We start from the raw sequence: 22,369 nt of genomic DNA on the forward strand, positions 1-22,369 counted from the left end.
TGTGTGTGTGTGTGTGTGTGTGTGTGTGTGTGTGTGTGTGTGTGTGTGTGTGTGTGTGTGTGTGTGTGTGTGTGTGTGTGTGTGTGTGTGTGTGTGTGTCAGTCAGGACTGACCACAGAAAGCAACACGCGGTTTTGATCTGGACTTCTACCTCAGGCTGTTATTATGAATTACTGTTGAATGACCAAGACTTTTATTATGAACTACTGTTGAATGACCAAGACTGTTATTATGAATTACTGTTGAATGACCAAGACTTTTATTATGAATTACTGTTGAATGACCAAGACTTTTATTATGAATTACTGTTGAATGACCAAGACTGTTATTATGAACTACGGTTGAATGCATATTATGAATTACTACATGACTAATTCCTCCCTCCCTCCCTCCCTCCCTCCCTCCCTCCCTCCCTCCCTCCCTCCCTCCCTCCCTCCCTCCCTCCCTCCCTCCCTCCCCCTCCCTCCCTCCCTCCCTCCCTCCCTCCCCCCTCCCTCCCTCCCTCCCTCCTTCTCACTCCCTTCCTCCCTCCCTCTCACTCCCTCCCTCCCTCCATCTCACTCCCTTCCTCTCCCTCCCTCCCTCCATCTCCCTCCCTCCCTCTCCCCCTCTCCCTCCCTCCCTCCTCCCCCTCTCCCTCCCTCCCTCCCTCCCTCCATCTCCCTCCCTCCCTCCCTCCATCTCCCTCCCTCCCTCTCCCCCTCTCCCTCCCTCCCCACCTCTCCCTCTACAGAGTTATGATAAGTGTTTTCTAGGTTCGTCAGAGACAGCAGATGCTAACAGGGTGTTCTGTGGTCAGCTGGGAGCCATCTACGTGTTCAGTGAGGCTCTCAACCCCGCTCAGATCTTCGCCATACATCAACTGGGTCCCGGGTACAAGGTAGGGCTAAACCATGCTACACACACACACACACACACACACACACACACACACACACACACACACACACACACACACACCAGAGTATGTGGGCGGAGTTGAGTAGTTTGAAATGGTTCTCATTGCTCACGGAGCCACGCCCTTTCCAGCTGCTCCTCTAAAAACCTCTCCTCTCTCACAGGAAAAGGAAACTACCGTTCCAAATTGGTGCCATTCATTAAAATCACAATTTAACAAACACCCATCTATTTTTTTACATTTATTTAACCAGGAAGGGCTCATTGAGATTAAAATCTCTTTTTCAAGAGCACCCTGGCCAAGATAGGCAGCACCAAGTCATTACAACAACAACAAAAAATACAGAAAGACAACATGAAAAACTACAAGTAATCTAGTAAAAACCGTAGAATTCACAAGATTATAAAACAGCAAATTAAAAACATTGACAGGTCAGGGAATCGTTCATCAAAATCGTTCATCAGTGATTTAAAATCGGGACAAGTTCTTCCAGTTTAAAAGTATTGTTGTGACTACCTGGACCTAACAATTGGTTGTGATTTGAATGAAAAAGGTTTTTAATAAACAACATGAACATGTGACTGTGTGAGAAGAATCTATTATACAAACGGGTCTGAACCTGAATGCTGATTGGTTAAAAAACGCATTCCAGCCGGTGTCTATTCCACAAGTTACCACCAGCTAAATCTACGATGTTAAAATGCCTATTTACTCTGTTCCATCTGACTGCTGCAATCCTGTCTCATCAGCCCAGCCAGGCAATTTATAAACTTGGTCTCCACTATTAAAAAGCAGCTAGACATTATCTCACATTTCTTTTAGACGAGCAACTTGTTTTCAAGATTTGTACAACCCTTGCCTGTCTGTCTCTCTGACGTTTGCAACTTTGTTTCAATATTCAAATTCTATCTCCAACTGTCCCATAGTAATGAACGCGTGGTGGTCGGGACGAGAGAGAGGCAGGCAGCGTTTCTCAGCCAATTGAAATCATGAATCAGCTGGCATTATTTTTATGGATATATATAAAGAAATGTCAGTTGAAAAAAAGGTCAAATGAAATGAATTGCAGCTAGTTTGCAGTCTTTCCAGCTTCAATTTGAAGTTGTCATGTTGGCTGTGTTGTTGGCTAGCTCCTCTGAACAGCTCGTCTCCTCTCTTGGCTAGACGAGAGAGTACATTTGTGACTCACAACCTAGATTCGTTCTTATGTAGCAACATTTGAATTTCTCTTTTTTTACATTGTATAAAAGTAGAGACTCAGAACACTGCATCTGAGGAAACAAGGGGAAAGTAATTCTGATTTGAAAGTTGATAAACTTGTAAATTCCGTTTTGAGAAAACCATCTTTCAATGTTTTGGTTCTACTATTGGAGAGCTCTTCTTTGTCTCTGCCCATTCAGCATGGTTCACACCCTCTTAAGCCTTAGACCACACCCATTCAGCATGGTTCACACCCTCTTAAGCCTTAGACCACACCCATTCAGCATGGTTCACACCCTCTTAAGCCTTAGACCACACCCATTCAGCATGGTTCACACCCTCTTAAGCCTTAGACCACACCCATTCAGCATGGTTCACACTCTCTTAAGCCTTAGACCACACCCATTCAGCATGGTTCACACCCTCTTAAGCCTTAGCCCCACCCATCTCTTTAAGGGTTGATCCTTGCATTCTGTACTAACTTGCCAGCTACGTCCAGAGATCTGAGAGAGGGAGAACAGCTAACTGAACATTACTAGCAGAGCTGGTTAGGCTGTTATGTTATCCCGAGTGTTGGTGACTGCAACTGTGCTGTCAGATTGTCCGTTCGTAAATTCAGAGCGTTTTTGCGTTCAGATCGCACACTGGACACTCTGGCCAATAAGTAGGGTTTGTCCAAAAGCTCTGACCTCACAACGACAGTCAAGCACCCAAACTAACTGGCTAACATTGGCTAGCTACTTCCAGACACATAATGAGAGGACACCCCACTCTGACCATTTTACTCCCCCTTGCAGAGCTGTTTGGCTGTTTTCATGTTATCCAGAGCGTTGACTGTAGCTGCTGGCAACAATTGAATTACACTTTGTTGCCGACGTTTACTGACACCGGACATATTCAACGGGTGTTGAGCGTTCAAAGATTCATCAGTTATTCTGCGCTCTGGCACACGAATATGAGAGTCTTTTGTTAAGAAATGTAGCTAGATGGCTAGCTAGGTAACCAATGAATGCATGACATAACGTTAGTTAGCGAACCAGCCAACTAATGTTAGCTCGCTAGCTTAAAAGTACACTAACTCTTTTGTTAAGACGTAGCTAGCTAGTGTTCGTTCATTTTGTCCTTGTAGTGTACCAGAGTGCTATTCCCTATGTAGTGTACTACTGTTGACCAGAGCCCTATTCCCTATATAGTGTACTACTGTTGACCAGAGCCCTATTCCCTATGTTTAATTAATTAATTTATTTAACCAGGTAGGCCAGTTGAGAACAAGTTCTCATTTACAACTGCGACCTAGTCAAGATAAAGCAAAGCAGTGCGACAAAAACAACAACACAGAGTTACACATAAACAAATGTACAGTCAATAACACAATAGAAAAGAAAAATACATAGACAAATCTATATACAAAATATATCACTAGCCACTTTAAACAATGCTACCTAATATAATGTTTACATACCCTACATTATTCATCTCATATGCATACGTATATACTGTACTCTATATCATCTACTGCATCTTTATGTAATACATGTATCACTAGCCACTTTAACTATGCCACTTTGTTTACATACTCATCTCATATGTATATACTGTACTCGATACCATCTACTGTATCTTGCCTATGCTGCTCTGTACCATCACTCATTTATATCTCTATGTAAATATTCTTTATCCCCTTACACTTGTGTGTATAAGGTATTAGTTGTGGAATTGTTAGTTAGATTACTTGTTGGTTATTACTGCATTGTCGGAACTAGAAGCACAAGCATTTCGCTACACTCGCATTAACATCTGCTAACCATGTGTATGTGACAAATACATGTGATTTGACTTCATTTGTTGACCTTTGTAGATAGCAATGTTAACATTAACAGAAAACTAGATTGACCTTAATAGGTACAAGGTCGACCTTAATAGGTAACACACTTTACCTTAAAAGATAACTAGGTTAACCTTAACATAAAACTAGTTTGAGTATTTTTAGTAGGTAACCAGGTTGACCTTAGTATGTACAGTAACTCGGTTAACCTTAGTAGGTAACTAGGTTGACCTTAGTAGGTAACTATGCTGACCTTAGTAGGTAACTATGCTGACCTTAGTAGGTAACTCCGTTGACCTTAGTAGGTAACTAGGTTGACCTTTGTAGGTAACCAGGTTGACCTTAGTATGCAACTATGCTGACCTTAGTAGGTAACTCCGTTGACCTTAGTAGGTAACTAGGTTGACCTTTGTAGGTAACCAGGTTGACCTTAGTATGCAACTATGCTGACCTAAGTAGGTAACTCCGTTGACCTTAGTAGGTAACCAGGTTGACCTTTGTAGGTAACTATGCTGACCTTAGTAGGTAACTAGGTTGACCTTTGTAGGTAACCAGGTTGACCTTTGTAGGTAACCAGGGGAGAGAGATGAACGCTATGTTCATTTGACTAACACAAACACAATCCATTCTATGTCATTCCTCTCTATCTGCCTTCTTTTCTTTCATGAATTAATATATTGTATTTCCTACCTTTCCCTCTCGCCCCCTCCTCCTCTATATCCGCTTATCTCCTCCCCCTCCTCTATATCCCCTTATCTCCACCCCCCCTCTATATCCCCTTATCTCCCCCTCCTCCTCTATATCCCCTTAACCTCCCCCTCCTCCCCTTATCTCCCCTCCTCCTCTATCTCCCCTCATCTCCCCCTCTATATCCCCCTTATCTTCCCCTCCTCCTCTATCTCCCCCTTATCTCCCCCCTTCCTCCTCTATCTCCCCCTCCTCCTCTATATCCCGTCCCCGTCCCCTCTCCTCTATCTCCCCTTCTCCCCCCTCTATCTCCCCCTCCTCTATCTAATCTCCCCCTATCTCTCCCCCATATCCCCTTATCTCCCCCTCCTCTATCTCTCCCTCCTCCTATATCTCCCCTTATCTCCCCCCCCTCATCCATCTATATCCCCTTATCTCCCCCTCCTCCTCTATCTCCCCCTCCTCATCTATATCCCCTCCCCTCCTCCTCTATCTCCCCCCCTGTATCTCCCCTTATCTCCCCCTCCTCGTCTATCTCCCCTTATCTCCCCCTCCTCCCCTATACCCCCCCTTATCATCCCCCTCCTCCCCCTATATCCTCTTATCCCCCCCATCTCCCCCCTATCTCCCCCTCCTCATCTCTATCTCCCCCTCTATCTCCCCCTCCTTATCTCCCCCTCCTCCTCTATATCCCCTTATCTCCCCCCTCTCTCCCCTATCTCACCCCCATCTCCCCCCTATCTCCCCTTATCTCCCCCTCCTCCTCTATCTCCCCCTCTATCTCCTCTTATCTCCCCCTCCTCCCCCTATATCCCCCCCTCATCTCCCCCTCCTCCTCTATCTCCCCCCTCTCTATCTCCCCCTTATCTCCCCCTCCTCCCCTATATCCCCTTATCTCCCCCTCCTCCCCTATCTCCCCTTCCTCTATCTCCCCCTCCTCCTCTATCTCCCCCCCTCTATCTCCTCTTATCTCCCCCTCCTCCCCCCCTATATCCCCCCCTCATCTCCCCCTCCTCCTCTATCTCCCCCTCTATCTCCCCCCTTATCTCCCCCTCCTCCCCTATATCCCCTTATCTCCCCCTCCTCCCCCCCCCTATATCCCCTTATCTCCCCCTCCTCCCCTATATCCCCTTATCTCCCCCTCCTCCCCCTATATCCCCTTATCTCCCCCTCCTCCTCTATATCCCCTTATCTCCCCCTCCTCCCCTATATCCCCTTATCTCCCCCTCCTCCCCTATATCCCCTTATCTCCCCCTCCTCCCCTATATCCCCTTATCTCCCCCTCCTCCCCTATATCCCCTTATCTCCCCCTCCTCCTCTATCTCCCCCTCTATCTCCCCCTCTATCTCCCCCCTCCTCCCCTATATCCCCTCGTCTCCCCCTCCTCCTCTATCTCCCCCTGTAGAGCACCTTTAAGTTTAAGTCGGAGAGTGATATCCACCTGGCAGAGCACCATAAGCAGGTATGCAGGTCTTTGCGGAAAAGTTGGACAGATGATGACTGTGACTATGTGGTTCTCTACAATTGAAGGGGAACTGATATTTTCTACTTCCCCAGAGTCAGATGAACTCGTTGATATCTTTTTTTTTGGGGGGGGGGGGTGTTGTGGCATGCAGTATGAAGGAAGTTAGAGGTAGTTTCATGAACCGATGCTAACTAGCGTTAGCTCAATGACTAGTAGTCTATGGGTATGCTAGCATAGAAATTGTGTCTGACTCTGGGTAGGTATAAAAATGTCTTGATTGCCGTAATCTTGCTGTATCCCGTTCAGATGAATGCGCCGACTGTAAGTCCCTCTGGATAAGAGAGTTTACTAAATGACTGAAATGTGTCATGTAATGTACTGCAGGTCCTGTATGATGGGAAGCTGGCCAGCTCCATCTCTTTCACCTACAACGCCAAGGCCACCGACGCACAGCTCTGTCTGGAGTCATCGCCCAGAGAGAACGCATCCAACTTCGTTCACTCACCACATGCACTCATGCTGCAGGTCAGTGTGTGTGGGGGGGGGGTTGAGGGAAGGGGGGTGAGGGAGGGAGGGTGGAGTGTGTGTGTGTGTGTGTCACTTACACCTTAGTTCTTTTGTTATGTCTTTGTTTTAGGTTGGTCAGGGCGTGAGTTGGGGTGGGTTGTCTATGTTCCTTTTTCTATGATTTGGGATTTCTGTGTTCGGCCTGGTATGGTTCTCAATCAGAGGCAGCTGTCTATCGTTGTCCCTGATTGAGAACCATACTTAGGTAGCCTGGTTGTCCCTGATTGAGAACCATACTTAGGTAGCCTGGTTGTCCCTGATTGAGAACCATACTTAGGTAGCCTGGTTGTCCCTGATTGAGAACCATACTTAGGTAGCCTGGTTGTCCCTGATTGAGAACCATACTTAGGTAGCCTGGTTGTCCCTGATTGAGAACCATACTTAGGTAGCCTGGTTGTCCCTGATTGAGAACCATACTTAGGTAGCCTGGTTGTCCCTGATTGAGAACCATACTTAGGTAGCCTGGTTGTCCCTGATTGAGAACCATACTTAGGTAGCCTGGTTGTCCCTGTTGTCCCTGATTGAGAACCATACTTAGGTAGCCTGGTTGTCCCTGATTGAGAACCATACTTAGGCAGCCTGGTTGTCCCTGATTGAGAACCATACTTAGGTAGCCTGGTTGTCCCTGATTGAGAACCATACTTAGGCAGCCTGGTTGTCCCTGATTGAGAACCATACTTAGGTAGCCTGGTTGTCCCTGATTGAGAACCATACTTAGGTAGCCTGGTTGTCCCTGATTGAGAACCATACTTAGGTAGCCTGGTTGTCCCTGATTGAGAACCATACTTAGGCAGCCTGGTTGTCCCTGATTGAGAACCATACTTAGGTAGCCTGGTTGTCCCTGATTGAGAACCATACTTAGGTAGCCTGGTTGTCCCTGATTGAGAACCATACTTAGGCAGCCTGGTTGTCCCTGATTGAGAACCATACTTAGGTAGCCTGGTTGTCCCTGATTGAGAACCATACTTAGGCAGCCTGGTTGTCCCTGATTGAGAACCATACTTAGGTAGCCTGGTTGTCCCTGATTGAGAACCATACTTAGGTAGCCTGGTTGTCCCTGATTGAGAACCATACTTAGGTAGCCTGGTTGTCCCTGATTGAGAACCATACTTAGGCAGCCTGGTTGTCCCTGATTGAGAACCATACTTAGGTAGCCTGGTTGTCCCTGATTGAGAACCATACTTAGGTAGCCTGGTTGTCCCTGATTGAGAACCATACTTAGGCAGCCTGGTTGTCCCTGATTGAGAACCATACTTAGGTAGCCTGGTTGTCCCTGATTGAGAACCATACTTAGGTAGCCTGGTTGTCCCTGATTGAGAACCATACTTAGGTAGCCTGGTTGTCCCTGATTGAGAACCATACTTAGGCAGCCTGGTTGTCCCTGATTGAGAACCATACTTAGGCAGCCTGGTTGTCCCTGATTGAGAACCATACTTAGGCAGCCTGGTTGTCCCTGATTGAGAACCATACTTAGGCAGCCTGGTTGTCCCTGATTGAGAACCATACTTAGGCAGCCTGGTTGTCCCTGATTGAGAACCATACTTAGGCAGCCTGTTTTCACCCTTTGAGTTGTTCAGGACTGTTTCGTTCTCGTTATTTTGTTTTGTGTTAATGATAATAAATTATCAATATGGACACTTACCACGCTGCACATTGGTCCTCCTCTTCTTCCACCAACAACGGCCGTCACAGTGTGTGTCCCTGACTTGAATCTGTGTAGTGATGGTATGTTTCCTCTCCTGTAGGATGTGAAGGCCATAGTTACCCACTCCATCCACAGTGCCATCCATTCTATAGGAGGAATACAGGTCCTCTTCCCTCTCTTCGCACAACTGGACTACACACAACTCAACGACAGCTCTGTGGACACCAGCGTGTGGTGAGTAGGAGGGAGGGAGGGAGAGAGGGAGGTCTGTGGACCCCACCGTGTGGTGAGTAGGAGGGAGGGAGAGGGGGAGAGAGAGAGAGGTCTGTGGACACCACCGTGTGGTGAGTAGGAGGGGGGGGAGAGAGAGAGGTCTGTGGACACCACCGTGTGGTGAGTAGGAGGGAGGGAGAGGGGGAGAGAGAGAGAGGTCTGTGGACCCCACCGTGTGGTGAGTAGGAGGGAGGGAGAGGGGGAGAGAGAGAGGTCTGTGGACACCACCGTGTGGTGAGTAGGAGGGAGGGAGAGGGAGGTCTGTGGACCCCACCGTGTGCTGAGTAGGAGGGAGGGAGAGGGGGAGAGAGAGAGAGGTCTGTGGACACCACCGTGTGGTGAGTAGGAGTGGGGGAGAGGGGGAGAGAGAGAGGTCTGTGGACACCACCGTGTGCTGAGTAGGAGGGAGGGAGAGGGGGAGAGAGAGAGAGGTCTGTGGACCCCACCGTGTGCTGAGTAGGAGGGAGGGAGAGGGGGAGAGAGAGAGAGGTCTGTGGACACCACCGTGTGGTGAGTAGGAGGGAGGGAGAGGGAGAGAGAGGTCTGTGGACACCACTGTGTGTTGATGTGAGGGAGGGAGGTCTGTGGACACCACCGTGTGGTGAGTAGGAGGGATGAGAGTGAGAGAGAGGTCTGTGGACACCACCGTGTGGTGATGGGAGGGAGGGAGGTCTGTGGACACCACCGTGTGGTGAGTAGGAGGGAGGGAGAGGGAGAGAGAGGTCTGTGGACACCACCGTGTGTTGATGTGAGGGAGGGAGGTCTGTGGACACCACCGTGTGGTGAGTAGGAGGGATGAGAGTGAGAGAGAGGTCTGTGGACACCACCGTGTGGTGAGTAGGAGGGAGGGAGAGGGAGAGAGAGGTCTGTGGACACCACCGTGTGGTGAGTAGGAGTGAGGGACGGGGAACAAAAGAGAGAAAGATCCCACATTCTCGATCTCTCTCTTTATCTATCCATATGTGTCTCTCTCTCTCTCTCTGCGTGTCCCAGAGTCCTAGCCCCCCAAGGTGCCATTAGTAAGTCTGTATAAAGATGAGGGGCTAAAACCTCTACATATTTAATGTCTCAGCAATGCACTACTCTATCGAGAGCTCCACTACTATGTACTGTTACAGTACTATGTTGTAACGTTGGATTAATGTGACGACTGCTGTTCATCGAATGACTAACTGTTTATAATTATGTGATTAAATTAATCAGGAAATTCATTATTTTCCTCTACAGTCTCATTCTGAACGTCTCATAATCTGGAAATCTGCACAAACCCGAGTCTCACTAAATCATTCCGTACCGCACCAATCGAGTTGATTATTCATTTACTAACAAGCTAAAATGATAATATAAGATACACACAGTCTGGGCCATTGATTGAACTTAGTACGATGACAACAGGTCCCTAGCAGACCAACACAATATATATATATTTGAGAGAGAGAGAGAGAGAGAGAGAGAGAGAGAGAGAGAGAGACAGAGAGAGACAGAGAGAGACAGAGAGAGAGACAGAGATCTGGAGAGACAGAGAGACAGAGAGAGAGAGAGAGAGAGAGAGAGAGAGAGAGAATGAGAGAGAGAGAGATTTATTTACCTAACAAGAGAGAGAGAGAGAGAGAGAGAGAGAGAGAGACACAGAGAGAGACACAGAGAGAGACACAGAGAGAGAGAGAGAGAGAGAGAGAGAGAGAGAGAGAGAGAGAGAGAAGAATTCTCTTTGATCTGGACATTTTCCACACAACGGACAATATGCAAACATCAAGCACATAGTGTGAAAACTCTTCAAGTTACCATGTTTTCCTTATAATGTCATCATTTAACTTTTAATAACATAACAACAGCAACAAAAACGTTCCTTTCCATATTCCATCTATCCTCATTACTACCATTTTGGCTGATGAAACATATTGTCCCAAAGTCCATGTGTTGCATGTTACTGTTCTGAGGTAGGTTCCCCATAGGCCCATTGTACATTTCATTCCTCCACAGTGAGAGGACAAAGGGATTTTGGCCTCTGCATTAAGGTTTGCAATGGCTGTGAGGTGTCATAACCCCCCCCCCCCCCGACTCCATACCTCTCTGTCTCTCCCCCACTGGTGGGTGTGAGAGATGTCTCTGTAGGAGTGTGGTTCACTGTAACCTGACCCGAACAGGGCAGACATGACAACTACTATAACTATATACTGTCACAGTACTACTAGAACTATATACTGTCACAGTACTACTAGAACTATATACCGTTATTATACTACTAGAACTATATACTGTTACAGTACTACTAGAACTATATACTGTCACAGTACTACTAGAACTATATACCGTTATTATACTACTAGAACTATATACTGTTACAGTACTACTAGAACTATATACTGTTATTATACTACTAGAACTATATACTGTTACAGTACTACTATAACTATATACTGTTATTATACTACTATAACTATATACTGTTACAGTACTACTAGAACTATATACTGTTATTATACTACTAGAACTATATACTGTTACAGTACTACTAGAACTATATACTGTTATTATACTACTAGAACTATATACTGTTATTATACTACTAGAACTATATACTGTTACAGTACTACTAGAACTATATACTGTTGTTATACTACTATAACTATATACTGTTATTATACTACTATAACTATATACTGTCACAGTACTACTAGAACTATATATTGTTACAGTACTACTAGAACTATATACTGTCATTATACTACTAGAACTATATACTGTTATTATACTACTAGAACTATATAATGTTATTATACTACTAGAACTATATACTGTTACAGTACTACTAGAACTATATACTGTTATTATACTACTAGAACTATATAATGTTATTATACTACTAGAGCTATATACTGTTACAGTACTACTATAACTATTGGGTCCTGTGTGGCTCAGTCGGTAGAGCATGGCGCTTATACGCCAAGCGTACTAGACCACCCATATATAGTGGCCCCAGCTGTTATTACAAAAGCGTCTGCTAAATGGGATATATTATTATTATTATTATTATAACTATATACTGTTATTATACTACTAGAACTATATACTGTTACAGTACTACTAGAACTATATACTGTTGTTATACTACTAGAACTATATACTGTTATTATACTACTAGAACTATATAATGTTATTATACTACTAGAACTATATACTGTTATTATACTACTAGAACTATATACTGTTATTATACTACTAGAACTATATACTGTTATTATACTACTAGAACTATATACTGTTATTATACTACTAGAACTATATACTGTTACAGTACTACTAGAACTATATACTGTTGTTATACTACTAGAACTATATACTGTTATTATACTACTATAACTATATACTGTCACAGTACTACTAGAACTATATATTGTTACAGTACTACTAGAACTATATACTGTTATTATACTACTAGAACTATATACTGTTATTATACTACTAGAACTATATACTGTTATTATACTACTAGAACTATATATTGTTACAGTACTACTAGAACTATATACTGTTGTTATACTACTAGAACTATATACTGTTATTATATATACTACTACTAACTATATACTGTCACATACTACTAGAACTATATATTGTTACAGTACTACTAGAACTATATACTGTTATTATACTACTAGAACTATATACTGTTACAGTACTACTAGAACTATATACTGTTATTATACTACTAGAACTATATAATGTTATTATACTACTAGAACTATATAATGTTATTATACTACTAGAACTATATACTGTTACAGTACTACTAGAACTATATACTGTTACAGTACTACTAGAACTATATACTGTTGTTATACTACTAGAACTATATACTGTTATTATACTACTAGAACTATATACTGTTACAGTACTACTAGAACTATATAATGTTATTATACTACTAGAACTATATACTGTTACAGTACTACTAGAACTATATACTGTTACAGTACTACTAGAACTATATACTGTTACAGTACTACTAGAACTATATACTGTTGTTATACTACTAGAACCATATACTGTTATTATACTACTAGAACTATATACTGTTACAGTACTACTATAACTATATACTGTTGTTATACTACTAGAACTATATACTGTTACAGTACTACTAGAACTATATACTGTTATTATACTACTAGAACTATATAATGTTATTATACTACTAGAGCTATATACTGTTACAGTACTACTAGAACTATATACTGTTGTTATACTACTAGAACTATATACTGTTATTATACTACTAGAACTATGTACTGTTACTATACTACTATAACTATATACTGTTGTTATACTACTAGAACTATATACTGTTATTATACTACTAGAACTATATACTGTTACAGTACTACTAGAACTATATACTGTTATTATACTACTAGAACTATGTACTGTTACTATACTACTATAACTATATACTGTTGTTATACTACTAGAACTATATACTGTTGTTATACTACTAGAACTATATACTGTTATTATACTACTAGAACTATATACTGTTATTATACTACTAGAACTATATACTATACACTTTTTTATTTAAACATTAAGACTAAAATCTACAAGAGATCCCTGTACACATTACAATAAAATCAGAATATTTAAACAACATACACATGTGTATAAAACAATACATTTCAGCACAATAAAAAGTTATAAAAAATAAACATTTAATAAAAGCAATCACATCCAACTACATAGAGGTCCTCAATCAAATGTACAGTGTCACCATCTGACTGCAGTGAACTCTGCAGATTGTTCCACAAATTAGGTTAAAAAAAACAAACAAAACAAAAACACAGATTTTCCCAAATCTGTGGAGACTGGAGGGATCTCTAGTGTTGTCCATTCCTGTGAACGGGTTTGGTAACTTATTTTTATTTTTTTAATCTTAGTTAATTATGTTACATATGTACAGAGGGAGTTTCTGTCAGGTTGCTTTGTAAATTAATCAGAGAGGATTCAGCTCTCTTCTTACTGACAGAGAGGTCCATCTCACATTTTATACAGACTACAACGATGAGTCCTAAAATTGTCCCCTGTGATGAAACATATTGCGGAAGGGTTTGAAAACAGAGGTTGTGCCTCGTGCAGGTAAACAATACCACCAAAATCCAATACAGGGAGAAGCGTTGTTTGAACAGTCTTTCTCCTGGTTTTAATACTAAGGCGGGATTTATTTCGAAATAAAAAAAACTATCTTGGATCTTAGATTTTTTTCTACGCGTTACGAAGAACAGCTTGTCATCAATCCAGACACAATCCAGACACTTGTATTGAGAAACGAGCTCAATTTGGGCTCCTTTTGTAGCGCAAATATGCAGATCCTCAGGGTCAACATTTCATGACCTACAGAACAGCATGAGCTTGGTTTTACTTGTAGTTAACACTAATTTAAGATCTGTATGGGTTTTCTGAACTGAATCAAAGTTCACGAATGGCCTGCTGCACTGAGGTGGCACAGGAACACAACACTGTGTCATCTGCATAGAGATGTTATGTTACAAGTATCAACAGTGTTTCCTATGTCATTAATATACAAAGTGAACAATAATGGACCCAAAGTAAAATCCTGAGGAACACCTTTTTGAATCTCAAGAAGTTCATATTTTAAACCTGTTAAGATGACCTGAGTTTGGTGGTGATCTAACATAAATATATGTCCTTTTCGCTGTAAAACATTTTAAAAATCGGACACAATGGGTAGATTAACAAGATGTTTCTTTCATTTGCTGTATTGGACTTGTTAATGTGTGAAAGTTAAATATTTCTAAAGAATATTTTTTAAATTTCCCGCGCCACCTTTTCAGCTGAATGGGGGGGGGGGTAGTTCCCCTAGGGGAACGCCTAGGCATATTAACCTGTTAACCTCTTGAAACTCTAGTGGCGATATATCATTTTTGGATAAAAAGACGTGCCCGTTTTAAGCGCAATATTTTGTCACAAAAAGATGCTCGACTATGCATATAATTGATAGCTTTGGAAAGAAAACACTCTGACGTTTCCAGAACTGCAAAGATATTCTCTGTGCGTGCCCTAGAACGTGAGCTACAGGCAAAACCAAGATGAAACGGCATCCAGGAATTCAGCAGGATTTTTGAGGCTCCGTTTTCCATTGTCTCCTTATATGGCTGTGAATGCGAGAGGGATGAGCCTACCCTTTCTGTCGTTTCCCCAAGGTGTCTGCAGCATTGTGACGTATTTGTAGGCATATCATTGGAAGATTGACCATAAGAGACCACATTTACCAGGTGTCCGCCCGGTGTCCTGCGCCGAAATTGGTGCGCAAACCTCAGCTGCAAGTATTTTTCCATGGAATTCAGAGAAGAAAGCAGGCTTCCACGAACAATATTTCAATGAAGAGATATGTGAAAAAACACCTTGAGGATTGATTCCAAACAACGTTTGCCATGTTTCGGTCGATATTATGGAGCTAATTCGGAAAAAGTTTGACGTTGTTGGTGACTGAATTTTCGTTTCGTTTCGGTAGCCAAATGTGATGTACAAAACGGAGCGATTTCTCCTACACAAAGATTCTTTCAGGAAAAACTGAACATTTGCTATGTAACTGAGAGTCTCCTCATTGAAAACATCCGAAGCTCTTCAAAGGTAAATTATTTTATTTATATGGTTATCTCGTTTTTGTGAAAATGTTGCGTGCTAAATGCTACTCAAAATGCTAAGCTAGCTTAGCATACTCTTACACAAATTAGTGAATTGCTATGGTTCAAAAGCATATTTTGAAAATCTGAGATGACAGTGTTGTTAAGAAAAGGCTAAGCTTGAGAGCAGACGCATTATTTTCATTTTATTTGCGATTTTCAGAAATTGTTAACGTTGCGTTATGCTAATGAGCTTGAGGCTATAACTGTATACAGGTTTTTTTCATAGCCAAACGTGAACAAAACGGAGCGATTTGTCCTACACAAATAATATTTTTTTGAAAAACTGAACATTTGCTATCTAACTGAGAGTCTCCTCATTGAAAACATCTAAAGTTCTTCAAATATAAATGATTTTATTTGAATGATTGCTGGCTGAATTCTAGGCTTATAGCTATGTTAGCAATCAATACTCTTACACAAATGCTTGTTTAGCTATGGTTGAAAAGCATATTTTGAAAATCTGAGATGACAGTGTTGTTAACAAAAGTCTAAGCTTGAGAGCAAATATATTTATTTCATTTCATTTGCGATTTTCATGAATAGTTAACGTTGCGTTATGCTAATGAGCTTGAGGCTATAAATAGAATCCCGGGGGCCGGGATTGCGCGACGCAACAGGTTAAGATGGCCTGAGTTCTGTCACTGAGATAATTCTGAAACCATAAACAGACTGTATATCCCAGGCATGGTCTTGATCATTTCTTCAGCAAAACAGAATGATCTACAGTCTCGCCTTTGACTGGTCGTTGATCAAAGCAGCACAGCTCTTTTTTAGCGTCCAAGGGCACAGTACTATAACTCTGTAATTCAACTACCAGAGAGGAGCTAGTTACTATGACTACATTCTCAGACTACAGTATATCAGGGATTGCTTGCAGACACTCTCATCCATTTACAGGAGCAATTAAGGTAAAGTGTCTTGAACAAGGCCACGTAGACAGATTTGTCACCTAGTCGGCTCAGGGATTCAAACCAGCAACCTTTCTGTTAGCGGCTAAACACTCTTTACCTCTAGGCTTTCTGCCACATATTGGTGCTTCATGATTCGTGATCCGTGATTGGTGCTTCATGATTGGTGATTCATGATTGGTTCTTCAGGTTCACTTAATAAATATTTGCTATCATACTGCATGTATTTACAGATAATGTGTGTGTGTGTGTGTTCTCTATGTTAAATTGTTTGTGTGTGTGTGTGTGTGTGTTCTCTATGTTAAATTGTGTGTGTGTGTGTTCTCTATGTTAAATTGTGTGTGTGTGTGTGTTCTCTATGTTAAATTGTGTGTGTGTGTGTTCTCTATGTTAAATTGTGTTTGTGTGTGTGTGTGTTCTCTATGTTAAATTGTGTGTGTGTGTTTCTGTGTTGCAGTGCCACCCTCCTGGCGTTCCTGGTTGAGCTGTTGAAGAGCTCCGTGGCCATGCAGGAACAGATGCTGGGGGGCAAAGGATTCCTGGTGATCGGGTACCTGCTGGAGAAGGTAAACGTTGACTCACAATACGACTGATTGAGTTACTGATTTGATTGATTCTCTCCCTCTTCTCTCTCCAGTCGTCCAGGGTCCACATCACCAGAGCGGTGTGAGATCAGTCCTTATGGTTTGAATGATTGATTGACAGGTTGACTCTCCCTCTCTCTCCCTCTTCTCTCTCCAGTCATCCAGGCTCCACATCACCAGAGCGGTGTGAGATCAGTCCTTATGGTTTGAATGATTGATTGACAGGTTGACTCTCTCTCTCCCTCTCTCTCCCTCTTCTCTCTCCAGTCGTCCAGGGTCCACATCACCAGAGCGGTGTGAGATCAGTCCTTATGGTTTGAATGATTTATTGACAGGTTGACTCTCTCTCTCTCTCTCTCTCTCTCTCCCTCTTCTCTCTCCAGTCATCCAGGGTCCACATCACCAGAGCGGTGCTGGAACAGTTCTTGTCCTTTGCTAAGTACCTGGACGGTTTAACCCACGGAGCGCCACTCCTCAAACAGCTGTGTGACCACGTCCTCTTCAACGCTGCCATCTGGATACACACCCCCGCTAAGGTAGGGAGAGAGAGAGTGTCCTGATCTACAGGACCGTCTGGATACACACAGCCCGTATAGTTCTGCCCAGATCCTATAATCTTTCTCCAGAGGTAGCTGGTTCCCCACAGCAACTTGAAGGGAGATTTTTTGTGAAGAGAGTGAGAGAGGAGGGTAGAGGACAGGAGGGTAGAGGACAGGAGGGTAGAGGACAGGAGGGTAGAGGACAGGAGGCTAGAGGACAGGAGGGTAGAGGACAGGAGGGTAGAGGACAGGAGGGTAGAGGACAGGAGGGTAGAGGACAGGAGGGTAGAGGACAGGAGGCTAGAGGACAGGAGGGTAGAGGACAGGAGGGTAGAGGACAGGAGGGTAGAGGACAGGAGGCTAGAGGACAGGAGGGTAGAGGACAGGAGGGTAGAGGACAGGAGGGTAGAGGACAGGAGGGTAGAGGACAGGAGGGTAGAGGACAGGAGGGTAGAGGACAGGAGGCTAGAGGACAGGAGGCTAGAGGACAGGAGGCTAGAGGACAGGAGGGTAGAGGACAGGAGGCTAGAGGACAGGAGGGTAGAGGACAGGAGGGTAGAGGACAGGAGGGTAGAGGACAGGAGGGTAGAGGACAGGAGGCTAGAGGACAGGAGGCTAGAGGACAGGAGGCTAGAGGACAGGAGGGTAGAGGACAGGAGGGTAGAGGACAGGAGGAATAAAGGAAAAGTGTATAAAATTACAGGGGAAGAAGAAGATAAGAACGTGAGAGAGAAGAAAGAGAGAACAGCTGAAAAGAGAGATGCAGTGGGGGGGGGGGGCTGAGGAGATGGAAGAGAGAGCAGGAGAGAGGAGGTGGAAGAGAGAGAGAGTTTTTGGGAAAGAGCGAGAGGATGGATTCAGCTCTTGAGCTGACTAATGTCAGTTCTGAATTAGCTGTTGCACTCGTGGGTATAGTGTCAGTCCAGTGTGTTCGACTACCACTTTGTTAGGGACACCTCGTTAAGAGATACCTCATTAAGAGATACCTCGTTAAGAGATACCTCGTTAAGAGATACCTCGTTAAAGATATTTCTAATCACCCTGGATGGTGGCAGTGTGTGTGAGGGGTCTAAGGATGTGTGAGTGGGAGCAAGCTGTGTGTGTGTGTGTGTGTGTGTGTGTGTGTGTGTGTGTGTGTGTGTGTGTGTGTGTGTGTGTGTGTGTGTGTGTGTGTGAGAGAGGGAGACGGAGACGGGGGTGAGAATGAGCGAGGAATAGAAAGGTTTTTAAATGTCTGAACTTAGATGGTGTTTGTGTAAACTCCTCAGATGAGCCTGAGGTGGTAAAAAAATACTTCAGATATGGTATAAGAGACCAATAGTTATGTAGAGCAGAGCAGGACCAATAGTTATGTAGAGAAGAGCAGGACCAATAGTTATGTAGAGAAGAGCAGGACCAATAGTTATGTAGAGAAGAGCAGGACCAATAGTTATGTAGAGAAGAGCAGGACCAATAGGTACGTAGAGAAGAGCAGGACCAATAGTTACGTAGAGAAGAGCAGGACCAATAGTTATGTAGAGAAGAGCAGGACCAATAGTTATGTAGAGAAGAGCAGGACCAATAGTTACGTAGAGAAGAGCAGGACCAATAGTTACGTAGAGAAGAGCAGGACCAATAGTTACGTAGAGAAGAGCACGACCAATAGTTACTTAGAGAAGAGCAGGACCAATAGTTACGTAGAGAAGAGCAGGACCAATAGTTATGTAGAGAAGAGCAGGACCAAAACGTAGTTATTAATGAAGCAAACAGGGTGGACATCAGAGAGATCCTGCGTTTAGTTCAGCGGTTTAGGATTTTGCGTTGGATCAAACCATGTTTGGTGCAAATAGAAGAGGAGTGGGACGCGGTTCCAGAATATCTTCCCATGTGTCCTCAATAAACTCATCACTGTTCCCATAAACGTTTTAATAGCTAGTGAAGGAAGGGTTGTGAAAAGAGTCAATTTTATCATAGCTGTAAGAAATAACAACTTTTTATAGTTGGGGAAGGTGTGATAAATGCACACCGGAATGAATACTGGGGAATTGATTAATGCATCAGTGGGAGGGCCCACAGGCGTCAGTGGGAGGGCCCACAGGAATACTGGGGAATTGATTAATGCATCAGTGGGAGGGCCCACAGGCGTCAGTGGGAGGGCCCACAGGAATACTGGGGAATTGATTAATGCATCAGTGGGAGGGCCCACAGGCGTCAGTGGGAGGGCCCACAGGAATACTGGGGAATTGATTAATGCATCAGTGGGAGGGCCCACAGGCGTCAGTGGGAGGGCCCACAGGAATACTGGGGAATTGATTAATGCATCAGTGGGAGGGCCCACAGGCGTCAGTGGGAGGGCCCACAGGAATACTGGGGAATTGATTAATGCATCAGTGGGAGGGCCCACAGGCATCAGTGGGAGGGCCCACAGGAATACTGGGGAATTGACTAATGCATCAGTGGGAGGGCCCACAGGAAAACTGGGGATTTGACTAATGCATCAAGTGGGAGGGCCCACAGGAATACTGGGGAATTGATTAATGCATCAGTGGGAGGGCCCACAGGCATCAGTGGGAGGGCCCACAGGCATCAGTGGGAGGGCCCACAGGAAAACTGGGGATTTGACTAATGCATCAAGTGGGAGGGCCCACAGGAATACTGGGGAATTGACTAATGCATCAGTGGGAGGGCCCACAGGAAGAGTTGAGAGGTCATGTCACGGACAAAGATGCTCACTTGTAAAAATCTTAAGAAATTACTATTTGGAAAGGTGGAAATTAGCTGAGTTTTTGGCACGATGCAAACAGATTTTAATACATTTTTGCAAATTTATTAAAAACAAAAAAACTGAAATATCACATTTATATAAGTATTCAAACCTTTACTCAGTACTTTGTTGAAGCACCTTTGGCAGCGATTACAGCCTTGAGTCTTCTTGGGTATGATGCTACAAGCTTGGAACACCTGTATTTGGGGAGTTTCTCCCATTCTTCTTTGCAGATCCTCTCAAGCTCTGTCAGGTTGGATGTTGAGCGTCGCTGCACAGCTATCAGGTCTCTCCAGAGAAGTTCGATTGGGTTGAAGTCCGGGCTCTGGCCACTCAAGGACATTCAGAGACTAGTCGTGAAGCCACTCCTGCATTGTCTTGGCAGTGTGCTTAGGGTCATTGTCTTGTTGGAAAGTTAACCTTTGCCCCAAGCTGAGGTCCTGAGCACTCTGGAGCAGATTTTCATCAAGGATTTATTTTTATTTGATTTGATTTTTTCCACCTTTATTTAACCAGGTAGGCTAGTTGAGAACAAGTTCTCATTTGCAACTGCGACCTGGCCAAGATAAAGCTTAGCAGTGTGAACAGACAACACAGAGTTACACATTGAGTAAACAATAAACAAGTCAATAACACAGTAGAAAAAAAGGGTCTATATACATTGTGTGCAAAAGGCATGAGGAGGTAGGCGAATAATTACAATTTTGCAGATTAACACTGGAGTGATAAATGATCAGATGGTTATGTACAGGTAGAGATATTGATGTGCAAAAGAACAGAAAAGTAAATAAATAAAAACAGTATGGAGATGAGGTAGGTATAATTGGGTGGGCTATTTACCGATAAGACTATGTACAGATGCAGCGATCGGTTAGCTGCTCAGATAGCAGATGTTTGAAGTTGGTGAGGGAGATAAGTCTCCAACTTCAGCGATTTCTGCAATTCGTTCCAGTCACAGGCAGCAGAGAACTGGAACGAAAGGCTGCCAAATGAGGTGTTGGCTTTAGGGATGATCAGTGAGATACACCTGCTGGAGCGCGTGCTACGGATGGGTGTTGCCATCGTGACCAGTGAACTGAGATAAGGCGGGGCATTACCTAGCATGGCCTTGTAGACGACCTGGAGCCAGTGGGTCTGGCGACGAATATGGAGGGAGGGCCAGGACAGGACATGAGAGGAGGGTACAGGACAGGACATGAGAGGAGGGTTGAGGACAGGAGGGGAGGGTAGAGGACATGAGAGCAGGGTGGAGGACAGGAGAGGAGGATGGAGGACAGGAGAGGAGGATGGAGGACATGAGAGGAGGCTAGAGGACATTAGAGGAGGATGGAGGAGAAGAGAGGAGGATGGAGGAGAAGAGAGGAGGATGGAGGAGAAGAGAGGACGGTAGAGGACAAGAGAGGAGAAGAGAGGAGGGTAGAGGACAAGAGAGGAGAGGAGGGTAGAGGACAAGAGAGGAGAGGAGAGGAGGGTAGAGGACAACACCTTCAGTTGATAGTTGCTGTGTCTCTCTCACCTCCCTCTTTTCCCCTCCCTGTATGTGTGTTACGTGTTTCTCCCTCCAGGTCCAGCTGTCCCTGTACACCTACCTGTCTGCGGAGTTCATTGGGACGTCGACCATCTACAGCACCATCCGTCGCGTCGGTACCGTGCTCCAGCTGATGCACACACTGAAGTACTACTACTGGGTCAGCAACCCACTGGAGAGCAGCGGCATCACACCGAAAGGACTGGGTACGTACGCACTCACGCACGCACGCACACACACAGGTCACTATAACACAGTGTTGAGAACACACAGGTCAGTATAACACAGTGTTGAGAACGGACAGGTCACTATAACACAGTGTTGAGAACAGACAGGTCACTATAACACAGTGTTGAGAACAGACAGGTCACTATAACACAGTGTTGAGAACAGACAGGTCACTATAACACAGTGTTGAGAACAGACAGGTCACTATAACACAGTGTTGAGAACAGACAGGTCACTATAACACAGTGTTGAGAACAGACATGTCACTATAACACAGTGTTGAGAACAGACAGGTCACTATAACACAGTGTTGAGAACAGACAGGTCACTATAACAGTGTTGAGAACAGACAGCTCACTATAACACAGTGTTGAGAACAGACAGGTCACTATAACACAGTGTTGAGAACAGACATGTCACTATAACACAGTGTTGAGAACAGACAGCTCACTATAACACAGTGTTGAGAACAGACAGGTCACTATAACAGTGTTGAGAACAGACAGGTCACTATAACACAGTGTTGAGAACAGACAGGTCACTATAACACAGTGTTGAGAACAGACAGGTCACTA

The 22,369-nt window shown here is 43.9% G+C and overlaps 1 protein-coding gene across 1 annotated transcript in view; it reads left to right on the forward strand.

Annotated features, from left to right (window-relative positions):
- LOC135551081 (neurobeachin-like) overlaps positions 1–22,369 on the forward strand; it is a 304,485-nt gene that overhangs the window by 124,918 nt on the left and 157,198 nt on the right. The window contains exons 9-15 of the mRNA XM_064982478.1: positions 734–880; positions 6,016–6,072; positions 6,460–6,600; positions 8,388–8,521; positions 16,630–16,738; positions 17,140–17,292; positions 21,604–21,772. Of these exons, the coding sequence (XP_064838550.1) occupies positions 734–880; positions 6,016–6,072; positions 6,460–6,600; positions 8,388–8,521; positions 16,630–16,738; positions 17,140–17,292; positions 21,604–21,772 (910 nt within the window). The remainder of the gene's footprint in view (positions 1–733; positions 881–6,015; positions 6,073–6,459; positions 6,601–8,387; positions 8,522–16,629; positions 16,739–17,139; positions 17,293–21,603; positions 21,773–22,369) is intronic.

This window comes from Oncorhynchus masou, chromosome 12 (genome assembly GCF_036934945.1).
Source record: "Oncorhynchus masou masou isolate Uvic2021 chromosome 12, UVic_Omas_1.1, whole genome shotgun sequence".
Taxonomy (NCBI): domain Eukaryota; kingdom Metazoa; phylum Chordata; class Actinopteri; order Salmoniformes; family Salmonidae; genus Oncorhynchus; species Oncorhynchus masou.